At 38.3% G+C, this 15,241-nt stretch overlaps 2 protein-coding genes across 2 annotated transcripts; both read left to right on the top strand.

Moving 5' to 3' along the window:
* Window positions 1–2,800: 2,800 nt before the first annotated feature.
* Window positions 2,801–7,814, top strand: LOC118789628 (beta-microseminoprotein-like). The gene is made up of 4 exons (XM_036546109.1): window positions 2,801–3,227; window positions 4,626–4,734; window positions 6,565–6,667; window positions 7,600–7,814. The coding sequence occupies exons 1-4, from the start codon at window positions 3,225–3,227 to the stop codon at window positions 7,712–7,714; spliced, it is 330 nt and encodes a 109-aa protein (XP_036402002.1). The 5' UTR covers window positions 2,801–3,224; the 3' UTR covers window positions 7,715–7,814.
* Window positions 7,815–9,306: 1,492 nt separating this feature from the next.
* On the top strand, window positions 9,307–14,651 carry LOC118789635 (beta-microseminoprotein-like). Its single transcript, XM_036546118.1, has 4 exons — window positions 9,307–9,388; window positions 12,481–12,589; window positions 13,414–13,516; window positions 14,419–14,651. The coding sequence occupies exons 1-4, from the start codon at window positions 9,386–9,388 to the stop codon at window positions 14,534–14,536; spliced, it is 333 nt and encodes a 110-aa protein (XP_036402011.1). The 5' UTR covers window positions 9,307–9,385; the 3' UTR covers window positions 14,537–14,651.
* Window positions 14,652–15,241: the final 590 nt, after the last annotated feature.

Below are 15,241 nucleotides of genomic sequence, written 5' to 3'. Positions count from 1 at the left end.
ACACCAGCTGGGTTCAGATCAAGCTTAAGGGAAACTCTCCATTAACAGTTTGGTACAGCTGTTTGTTGAATATCGGTTTTATTTCACATACCTGCATACATACATATCTTGATCTGCTACAAATTCTTTGTGAAAGGAATATGTTGTCAGAGGTGTTTTTTTTTTAATGTGAACAGTGTAAAGCTGTTTGGTGAGGTTTTTTTTTTTGGTTTTCTTTTTTGTAAATATTTACTTTTGGGATGGCTCTCAAGCCTGACCAGGCTTCAGTGGAGCCAGGAGCTGGGTGCAACTAATCAAATTAACAAAAGTGACACCAAATCCAAATATGTATTCAAAGAGCAGCTGGATCAAACCAAATGAATCAAGAGTTCTGCTAGAATGAAAATCGGTGTATGTGGTGTTCCCTGAGGACCAGGGCTGGGGAAACATTGATCTACAGTGAAATCTGTAAATATTCAGCGAATCATTACAATAATATCATTTCAACATCATTGCAATCATTAAAGTGGTGCTTGTTACACACAATCCTTCAAAAACGACAGTAGTAGCTTGCTGGTTGTTTGCTTGAGGATGCAAGCATATTTGTGGAACTTCACAACCAGTGTGATCAAGGTCATGTCTCATTGGTAAAGATGCTTGGGCCACACATATTACATTCATTTTAGGTCTCTTGGTCACCTGAAGGAAATAGTGGTCACTGTCAGAGGCAAGGTGTTCCAGCTTGTTCTGGCAAGATCTGGAAAGGGAGCGGATGATTGGAATACCATAGACCACTGATCTGTGGGTATCTGTGGCTACCAGTCATTCTCATGCCTTAACGGAGGGCAGGACTTTCCACCTCTTCAGTCTCAGATGAGAGAAGTGGTTTGGCCAGCAGAATGAAAGGGCCAATTGGCTCAAATAAAATGCCTCTAAGGACACTGGTGGAAAGGAAGCATGCTCTGCTAGCACCAACTGGGCACAGAATTCAAATGCCCAGCTGTCAGCAAAAATATAAAATGGGCAAAAACTCAGCTGTTGGCTGCGTAGTAACAAGCAAGATTGTTTGTTTCAGGAGCTTGCTTGCAAGTCTTGCATCTTATCTTTTATTTGTTCAAGGCAGTTCCCTGTTAACTCCCTGGAATGACATGCTGTTGTGTGACAAAAACAAAAAAGCACTGATTAAGTAGCAGCACAGTGAAAAATACTCATTTCATTTTTAAATGGTGATAATTGAGCTGGATGGATGATCAATACGATATACAATATAAGATATATATGATTTGTATATGATTTGTATAGCTCATTGATAGAGAGAATGTGAGGTGTAAAGCGGGGGATAAAACTCAACATCATTTTACAGAGGGGATGTTGGGAGGGTGAAGTCCTAAATTAAATCGAACTGAATTCTTTTTCCCTAGCTGTTAACTACAGTTTCCATCTGCACCTGTGTTAAAGTTCATGATGTTGTGTCTGTTGGAAGTCCACCTTGGAAATGCAAGTATCACTGAGAACACAGTCCTCGTGACAACACAGAGTCTTGAATTGGAAGTGCAATGTGTATATTAAATTTAAAGTTCAAGACTTAGTCAAGGTATCTAAAGGGCTTCCCCAAAGGTTTTCTATCAGAGAAAAATAGCTGTCGAAATGGTCTGTGATATTCTTTTAGTATGGCTGCAGGACAGATATTACAATTATCAGCACCAACAAGCAAAACTATGATGATACCCTCTAAAATGCATTAGACATAAGTACAGTAACTACTTGTTACTGTATTACACATTACTGTTGCTGGTCATGCACTTATGTCTAAATGATTTTCCTGCTTAAGGTGAGAGAACTGGCTGGTGCAATGCTACTCTGTAATGACCACACACTCTTGGCCTGCAACAGTGGTGTGGCCCCGTTTATTGAGCTGACAGGATAAGGCAGAAAGATTTAGTGGAGTTTACTGAGGTGCCTACTGCAGGCTGTCTCATTATTTGTGCACTGCGAGCAGCATTCCATCTGACTGAAAGAATTTTTAATCATGTGATTGATGCCATGTCTCAAGACAGGAGTGTTACAGAAGGCATGTTTTACCTGAGATGAACTTGCTGAACAGGCTAAGGTCATTTATCGGCTTACCAAAACTCACTGTAATGTTATGCATAGTTATTCGACCATGGGCGTACTCGGCTGACCTTGGACATTCAGTGGGCATGTGGAGAAATTTGTTAAGTCTGGCCACACTGTGAAAACAGAATTTATCCATTTTTGTAACACCAACTTGAAGTCCTCTGTAAATAGCCTGTAATCTCAGCATTAACCATATTTGAATAAAGATCAGAACCAGTGAGTTGATCAAGTTCAACATGTTCAATATAGTTGATTTCAGTCACCAGGAGAATGTGTTTGGCAAAAAACATAAGTGGAGTCAGAACATCATTGTGTTCAGTTTGGTGGGAAGCTAATACAAAGTAGCAACATAGCACATGCCTGTTGAATCAAGTTTGCCATTTTTTTAAATCTTTGTCAGAATGTTGCCACCGATATACAATATATTGTCCAGATAGTCAACTCTTAATGTTTCACACTGAAAGTTTTATTTCTGCCATTGTTGAAGCTGTAAGTATTCTGTTTGTTGGCTCTGTATGCGTACTTTTGAAAGGCAGTGGTCTAAAACAGAACATCCATGACAAGCATACAGTAACAATGTAGTTGAAATGGGAGACAACCCATTACCACCTAGACACTCCTACTATAGACAGTTGGGTATGGAAGGCTGAAGGAACCCAAGATCTGGTCATAATAGGGAATATCTGTGTTAAATCTATTATTTGTTCATGTGGTGTTTATGATTTGAATTGAATACCTGTTTTTTTTCATATTTTAGGGTGCTGTTGTTTGGTGTCATTTCAGTGGTTTTGGCTGGTGCTTAAAAGGTGAGATAGGGATAGAGAGCACTGATTGTAATTAAAATGAGAATTTTATTTAAGACTTTTTAATTTAATTAAGACTTTTGGAACTGTGATGTAAGACGGAGTTGTGTGAATTGCTGGCTGTGCATGAAATCTATCTGGATGACTAATGTTTACTTTGTTCAACCCACCCAAAATCAAATAATTCAGACCAAATACATCACTCCTTATCCGTTTCATCAGGAAGTACGCAGCTTGTGCATGGTCATATAAACTCTTAAACTTGTCTGTTACCTGTTTTTTGTTAAGTGCTACTTTACAGATACACAACCCAGCCACACAGCCATGGTAAGTTTTTTTTATTATCGCATTTGTTCTACTTCATTCATTAGCCAGAGAAAACTAGCTAGGAGTTTTCTTACTTTGAATTTGATTTGCCAAGTTAAGAAACCTGCTCAGATTGTTTATGTTAAAGTGAGACATATTTCCAATTAAAAATGAAATTATATCTATGGCAACAGATGATTGTACATTAGTGCATTTTAGATTTGTAAATCTATTTGGTACTGTGAATATTCCTGTCTCAGGAATAAGAAATCTCAGTTCAGATAAGAGAAGGAGAAAGCAGCACCATGTAAAGATGTTGACACCTATAGCTCTTGGCATGGGCAAGGTTCTTGAATTTTAAATATACTGAACATACTTTTGCGGCATTTAGCATGGAGGATGTGGAGAAGCTGCCCAATGCTTATCACAAAGATACAAACAGAAGGAGCTTCCAGCTCAGCCACACACACACCTGTATTTAACAAGTCCCCGGTTTGGCAGGTTAGGCTTGTTAAGTACAATTAAACAGTTAACGACAAGCAATGACTTACAACCTCAGACTGACAAACAGTGAAACAATTGATCTGTTTTAATGCAATTGATTGAAGCTAGCTTGGGTATTGACAAATTGGAAGACATCTTTATTACTCAGACATTTCACAATTAAATACAATTAAAAACATAAAGAATTTTTGAGGAAGGGAAATAAGTCCAAATGCAGCTTGTTATGGTGTGATGAGTTGGAGGATCTTTTTTTAACCACTTTATGTTATGGACTTTTTTGGCTGCTGTCAATAAAATTTGGAAAAATATCTCTTTCCTGTTATTTATATATAGGTGTTGTGCCTAAAATAAATATTGAAACATCATTTGTCAAAGGCACAATTAGGATTTTTTGTTAATAGCTGTCATAACATATAATTTTCAAGCAGGACCACAAAATATGTAGAGTAGTTCTATCTGAGAACATCTTTGTCAGTGTATCTGGCAATATCATGTGAAGCAGTACACTCCCTTAGTTGCTGGCATGGGTGAGGCTCTTCAGTTTTTTTAAATGTGCAAAACATTCTTTTTTCATGGGGAAAAGTCAAAATGGAGCTCTTTATGGTGTAATGCATCCTTTGTGAGTAAGTTTCACTTACAACAGCCCCCAAGACCTGTGTAAAATTGAGAGATCTTTTACTGAAGAGTTCACATACTGCGTGCTTTTGGACTTTGGTTGAGAGGCCTAAGCTGCCCAGTCACCATACCGCCATCCATGCCACTGTATTCTACTCACTCCTGAGACCTGTTATGTACATCTGTTGACTCCAACCAGAAGGACATGGTAGCACCACACAGACTTGTTCTCTCCATTTTGCAAACATGAAATGCTGTCATATTGAGATGGAGGTGTGTGTGTGTGTGTTTTTCTGTCAGCGTTTCCTGATTTTCATCACCTTCTCTACCCTGGCCTTGGTTGCCTTGTGTCATGCTCAGTGCTTCTTCAAGGAGCTGGAAATCACAGACATCAATAACCCGCCCAAGGGTGAGTACAGAGGTTCACACAGGCACCTCCTGCAACAGACGTTGGATTCCCATGCTTGTCTGGTTAATAACACTGAAATGGCACTTGGTCAACATGGTTCAGGATTAGGTGTGCCTGTGGATACAGTAATATTGTGTGAGATTATTTGATTAAATGGGAGGGTGCAAACTTGGCCCGATCCTTACTGACCGCAGCCTACATTTACATTTTGTTTTGCTGCAAACTCTCTTATCCAGAGACACTTTGACATCTAGCAGACGCTCTATCCAGAGCAAAGGACATTCAACAAAATGACACAAAAAGTTACACATATAAGAGCACCATCGTCCACATATCAACAAGAGCAAGTGTCAAATACAGGGCTGAGTCCACAAATGCACACCCTGCCAAACAAGTGCAAGACAATATATCCAACAGGAATTAATCATTCAATGCTGATACATACCTTGAAGTAGAACTTCCACAAGTAATAGATGTGATTAGAAGCACACAGCTCATTGCGTTAATTAAGAGCAATGTAAGACAGTTATGTGACAGGGCTGCCCCCAGTGGCCTCCCTGTATGCACTCTCGTAAATGGACTCCCTACGGAGCCTTCCTACAATGAGGATGAGAAATGAGGCTGCCTATTCCACCTCAGCACAGGCACCCCAATGAATGCAGCGTTTAGTTAACGAGCAGCCAGCTGAGAAGGGAACGCTTTAGCTATAGACCCAAAACTAGCAGTTGAAGTCTGTCAAACAATCACTTGATCGCTACACAACAATATGTGAATCCTTGCAGTACAAAGCATCACACGGGTAAAATACAATACAATTTCACACAAAAACAAGTAAAAATAGCGACACTTAGTTCTGTTGAGGTAGTGGGTTCACACCATCGAAATTACATACACCTCAACTAATCGTCCTCCTCCGCAATTTTATGCAGTCATCTGAAAGAGGAAGCCTGAACTGTCGATTAATTATCCCAGCAATTCAAATGCCTTGGCGAAACCAACCAGGGCTAAATAAATAAATAAACAAACGTATCATTAGGACTACATTTACATGTAGGCTATGTACAGGCTACGATGGATAGCTACATTCCATTTGAAAGATAATACATACAATTAAACATTAATAAACGGTTAATAAAAAGACCAGGGAAGGTGTAAAAAAAATGGAGTCGGAGAGGTGGGCTATCTGCTACACACTCTAATAAGTAGTAGCCTAGCCTTAAATGTTTAGCAGGTGCAGGGAGGAATTACCTTCTTTTTAAAATCACTCGTGACGCGACTAATACGCAGTTGCGTCTGAATGACTCCAACAAGCTATGTCTCAAAAATTCAATCTGCAGTATAGATCGAAGAACCTAACAGAATTCCTACCCTTACCTTTACTTAGCCGTAACCCTAAAAAAGAGACTCGTAAATTACATTGCTTGCTGCGATGTGTAATCAAGGTGATTTTTGGTCACCTATACCAGCAGAATCTTTCTCTTCACTAAAATTGTCAAAAATGTTATAGCGGTGGTGCCTGCACACGCACCATAATCACACCCTGCAGTTGCCACACACGACAAGTCAAACAAAGTCTATTCGCGAGGAGTAAACAACCTCCACACTATGGACCATGTTTCCCAAACGAAAATGCTTTAAGGGTGTGGAGTGGGCGAACTTAGAATGAACACTGCCAGTTTTGAGCTACTCAGTTTGATATTTTTCAGGATACTCCAAGCAACGATGCACCCAGAAAAAATATCATTGAAAACCTGGAACTCCTGGTTGATGAGATATTGGTGTTAGGAAAACGATGACGCTGATTGTAGAGTCTTTTTTGCCTGTGCCCAGGTTGCAAGGACGCTGACGGTGTGATGCGGAAGTTCGGGGATTCGTGGGTGAAGGACTGCAACGAGTGCTCTTGCTCTGCCGAGGGAATCGGCTGCTGCAGCAAGTGAGCACGGCAGCACGGCTTTAATTACATAACCACGACACCGATCATGCCATAAAGACTCACAGCTGTTACCCTCTAACGGAGAGTTGAGCTGAGCTGAGCTTCAAACTAGTTTTCAAGAGTGTTTTCCGTAGTATCTGAGCACGTTTCCTAGACTTGCAGCACCAGGCACAAGAATTTTTTCATAGAAAGCTGATTTGAAAATTCTTCGTATGCCCAAATCAAACGCTTATCCTGAGCTTTATCTTCTCATTGAACAACGTTTGCTGCTTTAAGTGTCGTTTTTGCATTCATAAGCATGGAGTAGCAGTTCAGTATAGAGCTGTTCAGATGATAATTTTGCTGAAGCCATCCGGTGCATGCAACATTTTATCAAACCATGACACTTTTAATAGACTGACTGAATTTAGATGGTGCATTTAGTACCATATTGACAGAATGCATGCAGAGGACACACTCCAGTGTGACTACAGTTTTTCCAATAGACATTATAATTAATTTAATAATTGAAATATCATTTGGAATTGAATTAAATGCATGCTATATGCTATCCTAAGAAGGTAAGTTTCTGGAGTCTGGAAGCTTTCCCAAGGGGATACTTCGTAGGGATCTGGCATCTGTGCTTTGCAATCATAACACTGGTCATATTACACACGCATGCATGCATACTTCCCCATCCCAGCTAAATGAACGTTTTAAACATCCCTGAGTTGAATCAATTCAGTAGTTTGCTTCATTAGCACACATGCGCTCTGTCTTCAAGACTGATCCATTTGAATCATCTCACTGTAGTCAATATGCGTTCTTCATGACTGAAGTCAAAGACTTGTAGAATGGCACTATAAGACCATATTTTCTTCTCCATCCTCTAACAAAAAATGTATAAATCATACCAATGTTCTACTTCTATAACTATTCTTTTTTTGACCTAGGATTGGCGACATGTTGGAGGCCCCCCCAGACTGTGAGGTTGTTATCAACAAAGAACAGTGCACCGTGAAAATGGTGATGAAGGCAGATAAAACTAAGGAATGTGTGCCTGTCTAAACTGAACTGAAATGAAAACAGTGGAGGGCAGTCTATACCATTTCACAGTCTACATTTGGTTCTCTTCTAGTTAATGTAAGAATACTCAATAAAGCAACATCCTGACAATGCATTGAAGAGATGTTTGTTTTCTTTCGAGGGAATATTTGAAAAATTTCAGTATGCCTTTGTTTACTTTCCTCAGTTCTTTGTTAAAAAAGCATGTAGTGTTTTTGATTTAATTTTTAATTCTTGACTTTAATTCTTTTTTTAATTCAATGACTTGAGCTTTCCCACATTGACTATGTTTTTGAAGTTGGACCAAAGACACATTTTCCATGACCAGTTAACTGTGTGTTTCTGTGCCATGTTCTTCCTGAGTGGAACTTTGCATACTTTGTGGTTATTTTTTCACTTCTGTGCTGCAGAGACATACTGATCTTTATAATATCAACATTGAATCTGATTTTAAAAACCTACAAGAATCATCAGGCTAATGGTTATGGGACTCTACAGGATGACAACAGGTCAGGTGAATAAGCCATGGGTTAATAAACCCATGCAGTCTGATTGAAGTTGCCAGCTGTACAAAGAGACCTTTTTTTTTTCAATTCCTGTTCCTAAAGTCCGTTTGGCATGTAAAGTCTGTTTACTCATGCAGATAAAGCACTCCAGGCAATAGTTTAGTTTAGTTTACAATGGGTACCAAGCTATTAGTTACATCCCATCAAAGCATTAAGGCAGCCTAAACAAAGTTTCACACTCAGCCATAGGCTTACAACCACATTTCATAGCTGCTCACACTTTGACCTCACCGCACACTACATTAAGACTTGTATATTCATAATACACCATGCATAAGTGGACAATTAATACTTTCAGCTTTCCTCCTTTCCAGTTCAATTAACCACAATCCTCTGCTTAAAACCCAACAGAACTTGAAATCTGGTCTCTCCCTCTTGTCACCTCTATTGTCTCTCATTCAAAAAGTTCAAAGCACCAAACGCTCTGCCTGCGCAGGTGGTACCAGTGAGGGATAATTAGCCAGTTGGCGGGAATGCAATCACATGTGGTAATGTGTGCTGTCCACATTCACTGCATTACTTTCTTTTATTAAATGATCCACGCAAGTGGGTGGTAAGATTTAAAAAGAAATCAACTACTACTTTCATGTTCTTTATTCCACCCGCGTTCTTGGTCTGTTGAGTAGACCTGTCCTATCATATTTATATCCATACTTTCATGCAAACATAGTGAGGTCTTTTTTGAATACAGTTGTTTTCCCACTGAACATAAACTGCATGAAGGTTTGATACCATGAAAGAAAGGAGTGTAATGAAAGATAATGATAAAGATAATGTTTCAAAGCAGCCATAGAACTGTGGGAAAATGAATTTGGATTGAATTTGAATTGATCGTCCTCTTGTTTTATGGTTGATTTTATGGCTGATTATAATTAAAATCTAAGTGCTTTGGAAGCCTGGTGCGCTGAGAGCAGGAGTGCATTGGTGGCAATGAATGAAGTCTACCCAAATGACAAATATTTATCTTTTCTCTTTCCAGCCAAAAGCAAATTGTTCACTCCTTATCTGTTTAAAGAGGAAGTACACAGTGTGTGCATGGTCATATAAACCTTCAAACCGGTCTGTTACCTGTTCTTTGTTAACAGGCATACAACCCGACCATACAGCCATGGTAAGGTTTTTACTATCGATTTATTTAACTTCACTCATTAGCTAGGAAAACGTAGCTAGGAGTTGTTTTGTTACTCTCTTACAACATTCTTTGGCTTTGATTTGCCAACTAACTTATGAAATCTGCTTAATTTTTTTAATGTTAAAGTGAGATATTGAATTTGTATATTTAATATTTACTGTATTTGCATTTAAAAATGAAATACCTGTGACTGTAGGTGCTTGTACATTTGTGCCTTTTACATGTGCCTTTGGTGCTGTTAATATTCCTGTCTCTTATCAGTACAGTTGTTTTGTGCAGTTCACAGGGCTACAATAATCTATAACATAAAGACTTGCAACATTAAAAACCGTCAAGTTAATGAGACATAGAAAAGGCAGGTCAGCTGCCACACAGTTTTGATACATATACTAATTGAAAACTATTGATAGGCTGCAACCTGTACAAAATGCAGCAGCCAGAATTTTAACAAAAACCCGGAAAAGAGAACATATTACACCAGTTCTAGCCTCATTGCACTGGCTCCCCGATAGATTTTAAAATTCTTTTACTTGTTTACAAGGCCCTAAATGGTTTAGGACCTTCATACCTCTGCGATTGCTTATCTAAGTATGTTCCAAACCATTCCCTTAGGTTGTCCAGTGCTGGCTTGCTCAATGTCCCAAAAATGAATTATAAAAAGTATGGTGAAGCAGCTTTCTGTTTTTATGCACCAAAGGTTTGGAACAAACTCCCATTACAAATAAAACAAGCAACCTCTGTTGATAGTTTTAAGAAACAGCTCAAAACCCATTTTTATGATCGTGCTTTCAATTAATTCCACTCTTCTTATTTTACACCATTTTCATTATTTCATCTTTCTTTTATATTTCTTATACTCGTTTTATATTTCTTTTACTTGTCTTATGCTCTTTATATCTTAGGATTGTTTTTATCATTATCTATTTATTTTATTACCATTATTTATTTATTTATTTATTTATTTATTTATTTATTTATTTATTTATTTATTATCTTTTTAGGATTTTATTGTTTTACTGTTTTTTTTCCTTTGTACATTGTGATTTTTATTGTTTCTCTTGTAAAGCACTTTGAGCTGCATTCCATGATATGAAAGGTGCTACATAAATAAAGTTTATTATTATTATTATTATTATTATACCAAACATTTTTTCAGTGTACAAATGCACCAGATTATTCAAAGATACATATCACATACATATCCTCCATATGTCTGCACAGAAACATTAGCAAAAAAACTGCTCTGCAATTAAATGTATTGAAATAAATATGAGGCATTACCTCACAGCTAACATACTGTATCTGTCCATAACCATGGCAAGTTTCATGTGCATAACGCCACCATGAATTACGAGAGTAGAAAAAAGGAAAAGGAGAAGAAAAAAAGAAAAAAGAAAGGAGACCAAACATAACATTTCTTAAAGAGTATAAGTAGGTTGAATATTTTTCTAGAGGTTGTAAACATCTACAGTAAGATAAAAGGCTTTCCAAGAAGTACTGGTGTGGGGTTTATGCTGGTCAGTTGCAGCATTCTCATTGTGGAACACTTTTGCCAACAACGCTTGTATTTCTGTACATTTTTCCTGTTGTAATCTCTCTGGTACGTAGTCTTTTCAATTGCATTATACTTATAGGAACTTTCTTATCTGTTCCCCATAGGTTGGAAGTTCTTCTTTGGACTACTTTTACTTTATGGATTTATTGGCTGCTGTACATAAACTTTAGAGCAATATCTCTCTTAGCAGTTATGTATATAGTCTGGAATTATACCTAAAATATTGAATATTGTACCATATTATACTTTAAACATATATGCCTAAAATATTTAACATTGAAGCATCTTGTGTCAGAGACAGGAATCAGTATGTGTGTAATAGTGGTCACAACAGAAAACCAAAAAGCTTGTACATTCAGGCAGGACCAAAAACATGTCAAATAATTACTGGTTGAGCACCACACTCTCTCTAACAGTTAATCTCTCAGTGTATCTTTGTCAGTGTATCTGGCAATATCATGTAAAGCAGTACACTGCCTTAGTTGTTGGCATGGGTGAGGCTTTTCAGTTTTTTAAATGTACTAAACATACTTTTGCAGTGTTTAGCATGGGGGGAATTCCAAGTGGAGCTCTTTGTGGTTTACTATACCAGCTAGACCACTACAGTCTGCAACCTGTGGGCCACTGACTGTCCCATCCCGACAGGGCTGCTCCTCTCAGCCACGATGCCTGTCTATACTAGTCCCCCAGTTGTGAAATGAACTTCCCACGGACATTAGGACAGCAGAATCACTGGCCATCTTCTGACACAGACTGAAGACTCACCTCTTCAGACTGCATCTCAATTCCACTTAAATCCTCACCCCTAACAGCTGATACCTCTAGTATCAGATACTTATTTTACGTGTAGTATTGTGATATAATTTGGATTCTGTGTTCTAGAGACTGTTGTATGGTAGTATACTTGGCTTCCATCAGATTGCACAAGTTAACTTGTGGTACAACTCAGATAGGGTTATCCTCACACTCACTGGTCTGGGAGTGTTGTCAGCCTGGTCTGACACTGTTGCTCATTTAATTGAATGAATACACTTATGTTCTGTTGAGCTGGAAGTCACTCTGGATAAGAATGTCTGCTAAATGAATGTAATATATTGTAATGCATTCTTTGTGAGTAAGTTTCACTTACAACAGCCCCCAAAATGTATGTAAATTGAGGGATCTTTCCCAAAGAGTTGTGAATTCATATACTGCAGATTTTTGGACTTGGGTGTGCAGCCTAGGTTATAAGGTCAGGTGCCTGAAAGAATTGAACCTTTTAATCTTAGGAGGGCAACCCTGACATGCTACACTGCCTAGTCACCAAACCATCACCTGTGTTACTATATTCTAACTCTTGAGACCTGATGTGTTCATATGTTGATTCCATCAAGAAGAACATGGTAGAACCATACAGACTCGTTCTCCTCATTCTGGAAACAATAAATGCTGTCATATTGAGATGGATGTGTGTGTGTGTGTGTGTGTGTGTGTGTGTGTGTGTGTGTGTGCACATGTGTCTTTGTGTTTCTGTCAGCGTTTCCTGATTTTCATCACCCTCTCTGCCCTGGCCTTGGTTGCCTTGTGTCACGCTCAGTGCTTCTTCAAGCAGCTGGAAATCACAGACATCAATAACCCGCCCAAGGGTGAGTAACATTTACATTTTGTTGCTTTACAGATGCCCCTATCCAGAGCATTATACAAGATTTACAGAATGTACATGAATACATTACAATGTTACATCTCCTTTTATGATATCCAGTGGATGCCCTTATCCAGTTGATATCCCGTGGACTGAGTCAAGCACAAAGGGCTTCCAACAAAGCAACAGGATACATTCACATAAACGGGCACCATCATCCACATATCAATAAAAGCCAGTGTCAAACACAGGGCCGGCCCAAGCCTTCATGGGGCCTTAAGCAGAATTTGATTTGGGGGCCCCCCACCCCCTCGACACCGCCAATACTATTGACTATTGTCAATGCTTGATCATTCGCACACCTACTGTCAATCTAACACACCCATTATCAATTTTATTAGTTGTAGCTGTGTTGCTTACATCATACCAATGTCAGCCTGGCCTGTTTTTACCCTTCTATGGTTTTTAATCTTAAAAGGTAACAAACTCACAAGAGTTGTCTGGTGTTAATTTGCACTTTAGTATTCAAAGTGATACAGTACTAAGTGGCATACTGAACGTGGTGTACTGAAAAGTAACAAAATAAACCAGCAGAATGGTAATGGAATGTAACCCAAGAAAAAAATATTTGCGCCGGGACCAATCACAATTATGTTATGCTACAGGGTTTAAGCATGTAGATTGGGCGAACTACTGAGAATTAACACCGCCAGTTTTGAGCTACTCAGTTTGACATTTTTCTAAATATGCCAAGCGACGATGCATCTTGGAAAAAATATCCTTCAAATTATCCTCATTGTATTGTCTTTTTTTTTTGCCTGTGCCCAGGTTGCAAAGACGATGATGGTGTGATGCGGAAGTTCGGCGAGTCATGGGTGAAGGACTGCTATAAGTGCTCTTGCTCTGACGAGGGAATCAGCTGCTGCAACATGTGAGCACAGCTTTTACTGCAGAACCACTATACTAATGATGCCATAAAGACTTACAGTCTGAGCTGAGCTTCAAACTAGTGGTCAAGTCAAAGGAGTATTTGAACACATTTTCTAAGCAGTGGCTGATTAGGCTTTCAGCACTAGGCATAAACAGAGTTGGTTTTTCTTAATAACTTGATTTGAAGATGCTTGGTATGCCCAATCAAACACTTTTCTGGAGCTGTACCTTTTCATTGAACAAAGTTTGATGCTTTAAGTATCGTTTTTGCATTCATAAGCATGGAGTAGCAGTGCAGTATAGAGCTGTTCAGCTGATAATTTTGCTGAAGTCATCCAGTGCATGTAACATTTTATCAAACATTTTTAATTTTTAATAGACTGACTGAATTTAGATGGTGCATTTAGTACCATATTGACAGAATGCATGCAGAGGACACACTTCCAATAGACATTATAATTAATTTAATAATTCAAATATCATTTGGAATTGAAATAAATGCATGCTATATGCTATCCTAAGACGGTAAGATTCTGAATTTTGGAAGCTTTGCCAAGGGGATACTTCATAGGGATCTGGCATCTATGCACTGCAACCATAACACTGTGGTCATATTACACAGGCATACACACATTCTTCCCCATCCCAGCTAAATGAATGTTTTAAACGTTCCTGAATTGAATCCATTCAGTAGTTAGCTCCGTTAGCACACATGCACTCTGTCTTCCAGACTGATCCATTTGAATCATCTCACTGTAGTCAATATGCGTTTTTCATGACTGACGTTGATGCTATGAAATGACTTGTAGAATGGCAGTATAAGCACATATTTTCTACTCTAGCCTCTAAGAAAAATCTCACAAACCATACCAATGTTCTACTTCTGCTTTTTTTTTTACCCAGGATTGGTGGTGTCGTGGTGGCCCCCCCAGAATGTGAGGTTGTTATCGACAATAAACAGTGCACCATGAAACTGGTGATGAAGGCAGATAAAACTAAAGAATGTGATATTAACTATTAACTAAATTGACCCTAACTGCATTTCCAACTGATAACACTGGAGGGCACATTATACCATTTCTGTGCAAGACAGCCTACTATTGGTTCTCTTCTAGTTAATAAGAAAACTCAATAAACTGGCATGATAATGTATTCAAGTGATAATTGTTTTCTCTTGAGATAATATTTTAAAAGTATTCTGTTTTGTTTTAATTTATTTACTTTTATCAGTCCTTAGTTATTAAAAATGGAGACTTCATGTTTAAGAAACCACTGAATTTGAACTCCTGGATCCAAAATGACTAGACTAATAGTTTTGGCCATGTTTTTGTGGTTTGTCCAAAAACACAGTTTTCATGGTCTTCATGAGTAACTAACTTTGTGTATTTCTGTGCCTTTGCTCCTGAGGAAATCATACCAGATGTGCTGGACAGTGATTTAGGATGTAAGCACGCCCATTTTAAGAAAATGTGAAAATCCTTTAGTATCGCTGTCCTTGCTGCTATTTTGTCTCATTAACAGACAGCAAACAGTTCTCAGTTTTTTCATTTAGGTTATTTTGGGTCCTTTTCTGAGGAAATCACTTGGCATCAAATACAGCTCATACTCTTAACTATATTTAAAACAAATGTTAAAGTCTCAGGACAGAAGAACTGAAAAACTGAATGCAAAATACTCTATATTATACTACTATATTTCATTCATTGTGTCTTTAAGATGTCATTAT

Source organism: Megalops cyprinoides, chromosome 15, assembly GCF_013368585.1.
Source record: "Megalops cyprinoides isolate fMegCyp1 chromosome 15, fMegCyp1.pri, whole genome shotgun sequence".
Lineage (NCBI taxonomy): Eukaryota > Metazoa > Chordata > Actinopteri > Elopiformes > Megalopidae > Megalops > Megalops cyprinoides.
Note: the sequence above shows the minus strand (reverse complement) of the source record. Positions and strands in the feature narration are given on the sequence as shown.